The 14,182-nt window shown below is 34.9% G+C and overlaps 2 protein-coding genes across 2 annotated transcripts in view; one reads left to right on the plus strand and one right to left on the minus strand.

Annotated features, from left to right (window-relative positions):
* Positions 1-552: 552 nt before the first annotated feature.
* Positions 553-13,877, minus strand: LOC138310391 (leucine-rich repeat and death domain-containing protein 1-like). Its single transcript, XM_069251596.1, has 3 exons — positions 13,759-13,877; positions 5,243-7,261; positions 553-3,951 (listed from the first exon to the last, which is right to left on the minus strand). Exons 1-3 carry the CDS (start codon positions 13,769-13,771, stop codon positions 3,653-3,655), a joined length of 2,331 nt encoding a protein of 776 aa, XP_069107697.1. The 5' UTR covers positions 13,772-13,877; the 3' UTR covers positions 553-3,652.
* A 30-nt stretch (positions 13,878-13,907) lies between these two features.
* The window catches only part of LOC138310110 (dnaJ homolog subfamily C member 13-like), a 61,204-nt gene continuing 60,929 nt past the window's right edge, over positions 13,908-14,182 (plus strand). The window contains 1 exon segment of the mRNA XM_069251243.1: positions 13,908-14,067. The gene's annotated coding sequence lies outside the window, so the exon portion shown is untranslated.

Genomic DNA, 14,182 nt, shown 5'->3' on the forward strand with positions numbered 1-14,182 from the left:
TTCAGCGAAATATGTTATATCACAGAGAAATACTGACGTATTAATAATAGAATAACAGTACTGTGATCAGCTGAAAATTCTTATAACAGAAAAAAAAAACAAATAGAAAAGACAGATGGACCAGAAAAAATCCTGTATACCCTAACTGGCGCCGATGGGGTATGTAATGAAGTATAATAATATTTTAATTTGTCATTTAGAGAGAGATCTGTAACTGTGAGTAAATAAAATCTTAAAAGGAAGAGATACGTCTTCATGAAATAGATAAAGTTTTTTCAAGGATGCGCTCTATAGTTTCTGGATGAAACACGAGACAAAATGGTTAAAAATTGATAAAAACATCCATATTTTCATAATTCATGTTTGTGATGATAATTCATGTTTGTGATGATAATTCGTGTTTCTGATGGTTGTCTTATGAACAGCAGCTACCTAATCACCACAACTATTGTGTCAACTTTATATTTGAAATTAAATAATTTAATAACTTTAAAGTTATTTGCAAATTGGACAGTCAGGGCACCAATAGTACATACATGTAATCCGTTCTATGACTTACAATTTACATTTCCCTGGATATGAAGCGAATTGTGTGAAAAAGCAGACATTAACTCATTGTAGGTATTTCTTATTTATTTAATATTTTTATACATGAAGCCTTGTAAAGAATTGTATAAAATATCAACTAAGTATTACCATTCTCGTTGATCTATATAAATACACAAAAATTGCTTTAAAATTAACATTTACTAACACAAAAAACATCACAGGTCTTTTTGCATAAAGCCTCGTTAGATTCATAATCATATATCTAGTCGAGTATAATGCCTTATCCATCTATCAATCACATACCGTGTAGCCGACTATTTTCGGGAAGGGGGGGAGGTTTGATATTTTCGCGATTTCGCGGGTCATCGACGTGATCACGAAATTTTGATCCGTTAAAAAATGAGTTGAACAATCTGATTAAAATACAGATCCTTGTCATCACTACGTTAGATAAGAGCCTCTATTGAACGGAGTGGTTATAAGGATCTGTATTTCAATCAGATTGTGAGTTGAATTACATAATTTAAATTTGCTAGTTTTGGTCCAAATCGATAACATTTAGTTTTCCTAGTTTTGGTCCAAATCAATTACATTTAGTTTTCCTATTTTGGTCCAAATCCCTAAAATTGAATTTACTTAGTTTTTGTTCAATTGCTAAAATTGGATTTTCCTAGTTTTTGTCCAAATCGCGGAACTTTTGACCCACGAAATTATCCAGCTATACAGTACCTTTTAGATATGGGTAGTCAAACAGAAACCGAGAAGAAAAACCACTATAGGTCTTATTTCGTATACAACTTTCTTACCCACAGTCACTTCGCCTTGATAACATATAAATACACTAGAAAATGTGCAGTGATTCCATCTAGCATTAATATATAGGTAACTTGGGTCAATTTATCTGAATAGACTTTTAAGTTTGCTGGGAGAAAATCTCTTTTCTACTTATTTGTGTGGTAAATATTCGCGGCATTGTCATTTTCTAGCAGTATTAAGTGTTACAGGTTATATTACTTGTAATTATTTCTGTTTTATTCTCAGGTATTTATGTTCGAAGAAATAAACTTGACTCATTAATAAAAAAGCAACTTCAAATAAGTCGGTTTAAACGGCATTTTTTTCAAAAGTTTGGCATTGTGAAACATTTTGGAAAGGGTAAAATGATCGTTTTTTATTGTTTAATAATCAATGAATAGTACAATTATACCAACATATTGTAAGGTAAATTCTGTTATTGTTCCTATGGTTATACACACTGGGTCATGTATACAGTATTAATACTTCCGGTTATAAGATTTAACGCCGGTAAATGAATTTTACTGATAAAAGGTTTATCTTTATCAACATACACAAATCGTGAGCCTCACTCACTGAAAAGTACAACTGACCTACGACATATATACACATAAACAAACAATAGTGTCAGAATCATTAACAGAAAAATAGAAACTTTTCTACGGAACTATTCATACAGCATAACAATAATACACAACTAAGTAATAACAATATCTCAAAATAAACAGAAACACGCCAAAATATCACAGATAACCTTTAGAAAAATAATAGTGTTATCCAAGGTAATCAAAACACAGTACATTTTTTGCTGTCAATCCCCTTGTAATATAAGAATATAAGACACTTGATATAATTATCACATGCATCTCAATGGCAAATTCTTAAGGAATCTAAAATACCCGACAATCTCTTCAAAATGCTGCAATATGAAAGTACCATTTACAAAAATGTTTAGAACAAATATTTCGAAAAAGTAGTGAGTAGTTTAATGAATGTCTATTACAAAGTCATTAATCAAATTATGTTTAAAAATACAGCTTAACCTATGTTCCTGTTTTGTGGAGAAAAATCTTGACTTAGCACTACCTTAGGTGTCAAATATATATTTAATCTCTGACTGTAAAGCATTTTAGAGTAAAAATGATCTTTATGTATAGTTATTCTACAATCCTGGGTAGTTGTACAGCACTTTTAGGAAGAAAGTCAGTAATGTATTTGACATATACGAGCACTGTGATGGACCGACTTTACAATTTGTTAACGAAAAATCAAAAACCATAATCATCTAGAAAACATAGATAACAACATTATATATAAACCAATCTCAACTGAGCTTCTTATACATGTATCTTAAAAAATTGAAAGCTTAATGAACATAGACGTTTTCTAAAGACTAGTTATCAAATTGAGATATTAAAACTCCTGATTCTCTAGGTAAAATTATACAATAAAAACACACTACAATTGAAAAAGCACTACATGGTGTTCATTAAAAGGAACATCTAAATAAAGATACAAAAATATAGAGATAGAGATAAGTTCATCTAACGGTAAAACGATAGGTTTTGGCTCGGAAATGACTAGTATTATAATGTTATTATAATGGTATTATAATAGTATTATATATAATAGTATTATTACAATGGTGCGACGGTATAGTTACTAATGCGAGGTTTACATGTGAATATTAATTAAGCCATAAGTTTGTACAGTTACAACCCTGATAAATACAGTTTCATTTTTTACTCAAATGCTATGAAGGTAAGGCGTAAGAAATTCAAAGGCAACTAAATTGAGGATCTTAAGCTGATAAACCAACTTTTTCCCGACGGCTGTAGTTCGCATTTCACACATAACGACTTTATCGCAGTAATTTGATTTTGCAGTAGAGACCACTTTGGTTCTACTCAACCTTTATTTGAAACTTTATCGCGATAATTACTTTTCGCGATTTTCTATCACCCGAGAAATATGCTGAATTTAGTCGCCCGCGTAAATCAGTTGGTTTGCATGGCTCCATCAGTATGGTAATAAAACAGTAATTCTTTCGTCGTTTTGACCAATGACCAATAATAAAAAAATGTATAACATAATTTTCTCATTTTGGCTATATAGCATAATTGACAGAAATGTCTAATCACATCTTAAAACTGCGAGAACATTCGTCTATGGCGCTAACAAAGCCCAACACGAAATGAGTACACAGATTTTCTTCTAATGTAGCATAAACTGACCAAATCATCACATCCGCCAATTGAACTTGTTCGTTTTGCTTTATAAAGTTTATATATACCTGTCTACATGTCAATTAAAACCTTAATCTTTGGGCGAAAATTTTCATCGCCTTTAGTTTAGTACAGAGACCTTCGTAACCAACGATGTGGAATACCCGGATGAGCTCGTCGATGGTTGCTAGGGGTCCTTTGAAGTCCTTCCAGAACAACATGGCGTTGTAAATTCTGTCTTGAATCTTATCTTTGCCGTGGTACGTTTGTTCCAGTTCCGTTATCTTTGTGTCCGGGAACCGGAACTTCTTCATCATGTACCGAATCTCGTTTTTGTCCAGTGAAATTTTGATCACTTCGAACATCTTTAGCAGCAGCAATTCTAAAGTGGATAAGATAAGATCTTATAAAATCATAATGCAAATATTGAAAAAAACCTAAATCTGCACCGCACTTTACACTCGCTACACACCGCTAACATGGGAGGCCGTCCTTACATCACAAATATGGCCCTGGCTGTTTATAGGACGTTAATTAATGAACCAAAAAAGCCTATGTATGTATGTTGCCAACTACAAATCGGCAATACGTCAAGAATTCAAATAACACACAAAAAATGTTTAACGAATTCAAACGTGGAAATTTAAACTGGGGTGAAAGGCATTCGGGTAGTAAGTGTAAATTTAGAGCGGATTTTCCCCCTCCCGTTTGATTTTGTGTATATATGCAACTATGTTGTAAGAGGTTAACAGTCGTACTTATCGCGAAAAGAACAAAGTCACGAAATGTTTACACATAGAAATCACGAAATGTTGACACATAGCAATCACGAAATAAAACACTCGCTAATATATCCACGATCTGTTGATTTTTTTTTTGATTTTTTTTTTTAATTTTTTTTTTCAAAAATATATTCAACAAACCGAAACTTTGGCTTTTTTAAATAGTGGAATAAAACTTAATTCTGCTTATGCATAATATTTGTTGATGTATACCTTATCCACCAGATACAACAAAAATGTTTGAATATCGCATGTATACGTTATCCTATGAATAGTTAAAGCCGCATAATGCCTTTCTGATTAAAGATTAAATCATAATCTTATTCTTACTTCGTTATATAGTTTTAATTGGGATTAGGAAACTGTACAATCTAATTAGATCGGGTCCGTGCCAATTAGCTGTGACATAAATACATGAATAATGTGTCCAATTGCAATTGTTAGTCTGGACGGATTATTTAGTCCTAACTTGGCTAGTGGATTTAAAATATTGTACGCGAATATCGTCCACATTAGTATATAGAGGCAAACATAAAATCATTTCGAGCATGTGGTTAGCAAGATAACAAACTATATTGGATTCGTGTAAGGTAAATTGATTAATTAGTCTTAAGTAAGGTAAATTGATTGTTCTTAAAAAAGGTAAATTGACTGTTCTAAAGTAAGTTATATTGATTGTTCTAACGTAAGGTAACTGAATGTTCTAAAGTAAGGTAAATTGATTGTTCTTAAAAACAGTAAATTGCTTGTTCCTTAAAAAAGGTAAAGTGAATGATTTAATGTAAAGTAAATTGATTGTTCTAACGCAAGGTTAATTAATTGTTCAAATGAAAGGTAAATTGATTATTCTAAAGTAAGATAAAATGATTGTTCTGTGACATTTATACTAACCTTCCCGTTCCATCGCCCGTCTGATAAACCGACCAATCGGCTGCATGACGCCACTAACACAAATGTCCATTGGCGGAGTCTTCAGCGGGTTGTTATAGAGACGCAGATCCTTCAAACCTGATAGGTTATCAAAATTCTCCGGAAGTGACGTCAGCGAGTTATCATTCAAATGCAGCACTTTGAGATTCTTTAGCTCACAGAGAGCTTCCGGCAGTACACAAATATCGTTATGGTCAGCTACTAATGACTGAATGTTCTTCATTCCGTTGATGGTGTTGGGGAGGGTTCGAAGAGAGTTATTAGATACGATCAGATAGGAGAGTCCAGAGAACTCAACCTCGTCTGGAAGTGAAGGCGTCGGATGTCCATTCTTCTGGTCGTACTTTAGGCGCTCAAGATTCGGTATAGCGAAAACTATTTTCGGAAATTGCAAAAACTGATTATTTGAAATGTCTAAATCAGTTAGTTCCTCCATTCCTTCAAAGTCTTCAGGAATGTCATCAAGTAAGTTGTTCGAAAGATCGAGCACGTGGAGATTCCTGATGCCACAAAACTCTGGGTCGAGAACTCGGATCTGGTTATTGCTCAAGTTCATAACACGCATGCGTTCAAATCTGGAGACCTCTTTGGGTATCGTCTGGATCTGGTTGTGTCTGATATCCAAAACCTCAAGTCCTCGCAGTGAACACAGCGATCCCGGGAACACGGCAAAAGCATTTCTACTCAGATTTATTTGTTTCATTTTACACATGTTTCCAAAATCTTCTGGAAGTTCAGAAGCTTTGTTACCGTCCGCCAGAAAGATTTCCAGACTATGGAGAGAACTGATAGCCGGAGGCAGAACTTCAAAAGCATTGTCTGATAAAACTAAAGAGTGTAATCGACGCAGATTCTCTAGCTCCACCGGAAGGTCTGAAATCTTATTCTTTAACAAGCTTATGACCTCCAAATTTGAGCACCAGCAAAGATTCTCCGGAATTTCCTCAATACAGTTGTTCCCGACGTAGATTTCCTTTAGATTGTACAGATTTGATATGTTGTCAGGAATCACCTTTATCCCATTGTTCTCCAGACCCAACACCTCTATCAAATGGAGGTCACAAAGTTCATCGGGAATGGCCTCGATCTGGTTATTGTTAAGGCCTAATATGGTAAGATTCTTGAGATTGCCAATTTCCGGTTGTATGACCTTCAGTCTGTTGCCACTCATGGCTAGCTCCGTCAGTGTCTCCATCCAGTACACCTGAACGGGAACAAACTCAAACTCGTTATCGTCCAGGAGAAGCTGCTCCAGACATGTAAAGTTTTCAGTTTCTCTCGGTAGGTTTGTAATGTGGTTTCCGGATAAAGCGAGTCTGCGCAATTCTTCTATCTTACACACTTCAGGTGTGATAAAGTCAAGTATATTTCGTTCAAGTGCTAGCACTTTTAGACTCTGACAGTGTCCAATTGTATTCGGAAGTTCCGAAATTCTGTTTTCGCTTAATATAAGATATTCCAATTGTTCCAAATATCCTATCTGTGCCGGTATCCGTGTCAGTCTATTTCCGCTTAATACCAACTCGCGCATGTCCAAAAGACTCGCAATATCCGGTCGGATTTCACTGATCTCATTATTTGATAGATCAAGGACGCGTAGATGGTAAAGCAGATAGATACTGCTAGAGATGGATTCGAGTTTATTGTTTGGCACTTCAAGAATTTCTAGATTTACTAGTCTCTCTATGTCGTCGGGTATAGTTGTTAAGCCGTTGTCTGCTAGCATCAGATGTGTGAGTTTATCAAATGCGAATACCGCTTCCGGTACCTCCATCAACATCTGTTCGTTGAGGTCAATCGTCACATTCTGTCCGTCGTCAAATAAATAGTCCTCTACGTTCAGCGGTTCCAGTTCCTCCTCTGTCTCTGTTATTTCCTGTATGACTTCCCCGGCGACACCGTTAGGAACATCCTCGGGAGTTACCTGGGGAACATCCTGCTCCTCCGGAGGACCCGAGGGATCGCCGGATCCGTCCATGCCTGTAAACATTAAAATTATGGATTAAACAATTTGTTCAAAGAAATTCGAAGAATCAAAGAAGCTCAACTTTCAAATTCGCTTGGCATGCATATTCACTACCATATACTTCATAAAACTTTTACACTCATACGGATAAACGCCCAGTATATTATGTATACGTGAAAGTCAAATACCACAATGCAGAACTGAGATTTTTAAAAACTGATTATCCATTCAAGTCCTACATACGGTACCAGTAACTTTACTTGCCCTGTAAGGTTGCTTTGATTCACGTTATGATGGATAACACACTATTTTAACTACATGTACTTTATCAACCTGTACTTTTGTTAAACAAATAAGCAATCTGATACCGAAAAATACCGAAAAATACCGATCTTTATTTTCACGTTTGATAAAAGGATCTGACAACATCCTATTAGGGGTCATGTCCAGGTGACCTTTTGAAATGGCCAGTCATATTGCTGCCTGCAGAATCTTGACAATGAATTTCAGGGGACGCAATAGTTTGGAAAAAAACGTGATATAAAGGTCATCCGAACATGACCCCTTATGAGATTTTGTCATATCCTCTATTGGACGGAGTGCTTATCCGTATTTTAATCAGATTGACAAATAAGATGAGATATGATGGGCAGTAATATGACTATTGATTCTGAAGAGAGTCAAACCAAAGACTACAACTGGACCATTCTAGTTAGTGATGTCACTATCTCATCAAGAGTTATGTATCAGTGTTCGTCTGACTTTAAACCGCACAAAAAATAGAATTAAACAAAGATCGTTTATATGATTAAAGCTACTCTATCAGACCTCTTTCTTGATCGATTTCTGCCTTTCTGAGATTTAAAATAAATGTGATTTATTCTTTCCACCGTTTAGCTGTTACCACTAGCTCTTGTGATGTTAGCCACTTGTTAGGACTAAAGACACTTCTGTCGTTTGTCTCCAGTCGATACGTAATCGATAAGATTGACTGTCTGACTACGAAGGTAGGCTTTACAAATACAACCCAAGGCATTTATACCTGTACATTTTCAGTGACGGTCCTCTACTCAGCTTTGATATATTGATTTTAAGTACTGCTCAGATCAGACTTTAAAACTTTTCTTCACAGCGGTTGTTATGATCTCCTTTCGGCGTTTGTTTAGAAAGTATGACCTTATATAGCTTCTTAAGAGGAGTTTAGAAGGCCATATATATAATATCCCATACAATACACAAGCGCCACGGTAATATGGACCCCAATAACACTATTTTATATGTGGATATGAACGATAGGTATATTCTACTTCAGAGTAACAAAATAAAGTCAAACACAGCCTCAGATGACACGGGATAAACTAGTATTACGACGCATATGGTGTGAGAGAAACAGATTCTTACACATCTGTAGTAGATTGCAAACGCGTTAAATATGATACGGAATGTATATCTAAAATGAATGGTATTTCAGGCCATTTTATGATACGGAATATATCTAAAATGAATGGTAAATGAGGTCGTTTTATGATACGGACTATATCTAAAATGAATGGTATAAGAAGCCATTTTATGATACGGACTATTGTAGAAGAACAGGGATAATACACATTCATGTCGAGTGCCCCGACCAGGAATCGAACCCGGGTCTTCGGCGTGGAAATCTACGACTCTACCGACTGAGCCAAAGAAGCATGCTCCGTCAGCTGAGTGACAGAGACCGTATTTAACACTATTTACAAGTCACACCGACCCTCTCCTTTTACACTATATCTAAAATGAATGGTATTTGATGCCATTTTAGCGACTGTGTTGGAAATGATTTTAATGACATCAGCTTAAAGAAATAAACAATTATAGGTTGACTGTGAGAAACAGACAGACGCCGTACTTTAAATCGTTACTAAACATTACGATAATTGTCCATTTAAGGATAGTCATTGTTTGATGATGGCGGGAAAGCTCTAGAAGACAGTTCCGAGACTTGCACGCGGCCACCACAGGTATCAGCCAAGGTGTTCCGATGGAACTGTTGTGTTTAACACATACCTAGCCATAATTATTGGCCCTAAATCTCGTAAGAAAACAAGACTAGGGACAACTTTGACTGAACTTTGGAATGTTGAAACTTTTGATTACATCGAATTTGTCGATGTGTTCACGATTAATCATGATGTCGTTGACAAACACTATCCAGTTATTGTCAAAATGTCTATGCCATGTGATCATTTATAAATCTTCATTTTAATTTGATCATAGATATTGACAAATAAACTCCTAGACTCATTAGGCCGAGGTAGGGCACCACAACGGTCAATGCCAAGACGAAAGGCCGAAAAAGGAGATCAGTATACCAACGTACAGTATACTATAAGGCTGATGTGAATACCGAGTTTCGAAAAGAAAATTATCAATTTTGCCCTAATATTAATAAAATATTTGTTACAGTTACATGTGTATCACTCGTGGGTTAAGGAACATAACGGTATGAAGTCGTTAAGATGAACAGTAATTTAAATGTGCTATAAATGTTTTATACATTTTAAATATAAACGAATAGTTATGAAAATTACAAAGATAAAAGCTAGCTTCCAAAGAAAATTACACAAATAACCTATCAGAATGAATTTTTAATATAAACTTGGTATTGAAGAAAAGATTGTGATTTCATATTGTTTTATTTATCCAAATAACTTTCTACTTTTCAATCAAACAAGAGTCAAGCTTGTGCTGTTTTGAATAGCTAGAACGTTTATTATCTCAGTCTATATGTGTTATATTTAGTTTTCCTCTATTTAAGTATAGTACAAATATGACATACCTTCTAACCATTTATTGGTAATGGTTCCATAATAGTGTTAGAACTAATGTATTTACCGGCGGAATTTAACATCATTTAGATATATACTAATTCAGGTGTATTAATTAACTCTGGGTTCATTAACTACGTATAATGAATAGGAACAATCAACACACAAATATAGTTTAAAGCTGAGGTATACAACGTGAAATATAATCCAATTTATGTTACATTTATATTTAATGGTATAGTTCAAAGTTCAAATTATTTAATTTTCGTGTATATTTAATTACATGTACAAGTATATTTTCTTGGCCCATGTGTGATTAAGCCAGTCGTTATAATGTTGGTATGAAAATATTTATACTCTGGCAATTATGGCTGTGTCAATAGCATACTACACTGTACATATATTTAAATATATCACGCTAAATCTCTCTCGTTATAGGTACATGTAGTATGTCTCTATATACAATACCGTTCGCCAGTCTCTCACTACATATAAATCGTGTTATATATCATAAAACCCACAACTGTATTTAACCTTCTATACGTACAGAAATGAGCGTCTGGTCATTTGTTGGAAGATTTTTGACATGTCATTGTTGTATTGAACACGCGATCGGAGTGTACATAAATGAAATCTTTGAATTTATTCCCATACAAATACACGTATTGGGAGATTAAGCTATTGAATATAAATGTGCTCGGTTTTCACCCTGTAATCACCGCCAAGGTCGCCACCTACATAATATATATACATTTATACATATACTTATGTATCGCCAGGTTCGTCGGTTCTTAAGTGAATTTTATACAACATTTAACGTCTTGGCAAGGTTCACGCGATTTTTAGTTTTCAATATATCATATACACAGTACATGTATTTCCCTAACCTAACATTGCCAACAAAGAAAGTGCCATGTACATGCATGGAGAAAATGTTGATATGTTTTTTCTACAGGCAGCAGTAAATTCTTACCGAATCCCTTGCGACTTAACAATAACACTGACTTTATTTATTTTACATTAATTGCAAATTAAGTTTTGCATCAAATTCATAATTCACTTTCGACTTCCCGAATGGCAGTACACGAAGGATCTTAGAGCTGGGGGAAGTCAGAGTGTAAGTAGAAACCCAAATGATCAGACAGGTGACCTATGACCTTTCTACGGTCAGGCAGAGAATCGAACTTTGGCCGACTAGGTGGATGGCCAATGAGGGATGCAAAAGTAGCTTGAATCACCGAAGCGTACTGGTGGCCAAATTAAGGAGTTCCCCAACTCTTTAGTTTACTAAATCGTATCAATATTAATGTAACGCACTTTTTCTATTGATAAATGGAAACGACAAAACAACAAATCTATCTATATGTCAATTCTATACCATAGCCTGTATATAATGATACTTCGGTTCTTTTTCAACGATACCCTTCTCGTTGTAGATATATCGATGCACTAAAAAAGTTTTATCCATTTATAATAGAATGAATTGTCTCGTTTGGTAATGTTGAAACCAAAATGTTGTCAGCAATTAATTAACAATTAACAAAAAAAACACCTCTTAATTGGTTTATTATCCTTTCTCTTCATCCATAGCCAAGGCATTCCATAGTCTATAAAAGTGGTATTTTCTGCTTAGCGCTGAGCATAAAGGGAGAGGGACGATTGGTTGGCCTTTGTCAATATAATGTGATCGGGTGGGGTGTGCTCCTGGTACTTTTAGTGGCATGCTTCAGTGAGATAGCACTATAAAAAGAACAAGGGTTACACTATACTGCCGCCTCCCAAACCATACAGACATTCATTTGGAATACAACCCGTAATATAAATGACACAGGCTGTTGATAGGGCTGTAATATAGAACTAAACCAATGTCTCTTGCTCTAGATTAAACACCTGCCGTTTCAGTTTAGTATATACTTTGAAGGGTTTTGTCCCAGTGAGTAGATGGTTATTATAACGTCAGGTAAACCGACAGGTATTATAGGGCTGAAGATAATAGGTATCGATCTCACGTCAAATCACGGTCTATTTTAGATAGTTAATGTGTCAAGCGGAAGATTGGTCCGTTAATGTTAAAACAAATATTGGGTTGTCGACACCGACAAATATTGGCCATGAGCCGAAAGCATTTTAGCGGACTTCGTTTTTTCCTTTTAAATTAAATGTAGACTTAAAGTGATCAACACACTATTTAACGCCCAAAACAACCACTCAATTCCACTTTAAAACGATTTTATTTTATGAATACCGAAAAATATTCAAAGATAATCGACCTTTTCTAATGGCCTTTGAAAGCTAGTGTAAAGTGAAATTGTATAGCGCATTGAGACATCATGTGCTCCGATATTTCATTTTAAGAACTCCGAATGGTGGCCGACGACATTCACTGTGAACATTAATGAGTAAATAACCTGGTACATTGCTGATGTAATGAGAAGGTATTCACGTCGATGTGAAAACGTGACCGGAATACACATGTGTAATGGCTACTCAAATTGTACAGGTATCAATTAATGTACGACGGGGACATGGAAAATAAAACTTCAAAGTCAGTGATTTAATTACACGAACGGAAAACAGCCCAGCATTAATTAGGAGGGTTGGGGCAGTGACTATAACTTATGACGTAGATCTTTAAGGAGTTTTGGTGTTGGTACAGGACTGGAAAAATATTCCCAGAAAATTGAATATTTTAATTGGAGTCACAGAGTTTTGAAAATATAAATGACTAACGCGCGATAACAAGGAGGGATACCGACAAAATTGAGAAAACATCAGCAAAGGATAAACATGTTGGTTACATAATCATAAAGGTTTTCAACATTTGATTTAGGCTTGCCTTTTCTCAGATGAACAAGCTGGATTGTGCTTACGGGATTTACTTTCGGACAAGTATTTTTTTTTTTTTTTTTTTTTTTTTTGATGACTAGCCCAAGTTAAAAAATTCTAGCCCTGAGATATCACCAAAACCGTTATGTTAAAGAAATCGATATTCAATTGTTTTTAACGCTAATTAAAAATAATGGCCAGAACCTAGCCTAATTTACACATTTTTCAAACAGTATCTTGATTAAAACTTTTAGTGACGGGATTTTAAATCGTCTTAATACATCTATATTTTACGATTTCTTATTAGAAGACTAACGTTGATAAGCAAATCGTGAATTTCTGATTAATGTCGGCAAATCCTCTCCATATTATAACACGACACTTGAAATAGTTTAAAGTTTCATATACATATGTGTGTGTGTATACTATTTATTTTATATACAAACGTTTGGAAATTTCTTCTTGGTTTTCAACACTTTGTCAATTACAACTTTTCTTCTTGAAGTACAAAATGTATACTACATGTCGTCAGAAGTGCATCTTATCCTATATTTAATTAATTGCTAATTAATTGACAAGTCGACAGGTGCCCTTTTATTTATAACGAAACAATTATAAATTGTTATATAAACATGGAGTTATGAATTAAATGTATAATGTATTATAGATACGCATATACATATATTTAAGATATATGTACACGTGTGCGTGTATATATATATATATATACACTATATACATGTACTTAAGATATAGCCTATATGGTATGGCCTATATAATTTGTAGAGTCTTGTTTGTTGGCCTTTGCACAAACGTGGTATAATAATAATTTTAAACGACATGCAAGCGTTGCTTACTTTAACAAATCATCAACATACCTGTCTCTTTCATCAATCTGTGTTAGACACGCATGGATCCGGATAAAATTAGATGTCCTGTCTGATCACCGAGGACGCTTTAGGTTGCCAAGTGCGAATAACGCGATAGGCGATAAGTCTGCGTGAAGCGACGAGAAGTGGGAGTATTCACGCGCATGACCGGAAATGTAAAAAAATATCAACATGGCAGCCACCTAGTTCGGCGAAACTTGCGATGTGATGGAGAGAGACTGAACCGAATTTTGGCAATGAATGTTGATTGTTTACAGCTATTAGACTTTCTTGTATGAAGTTGTGTTTATCTTAAGTGTAAGTAACCAGGAATTTTGACGATGAAGCGTTTCAAAATGGGTTTGATTACTTACTAAATCAAGGAAGTGTATTTTAATAGTTCAATTTCCAAGTGAAATTCGACCCCTCCCCC

Source organism: Argopecten irradians, chromosome 16 (assembly GCF_041381155.1).
Source record: "Argopecten irradians isolate NY chromosome 16, Ai_NY, whole genome shotgun sequence".
Lineage (NCBI taxonomy): Eukaryota > Metazoa > Mollusca > Bivalvia > Pectinida > Pectinidae > Argopecten > Argopecten irradians.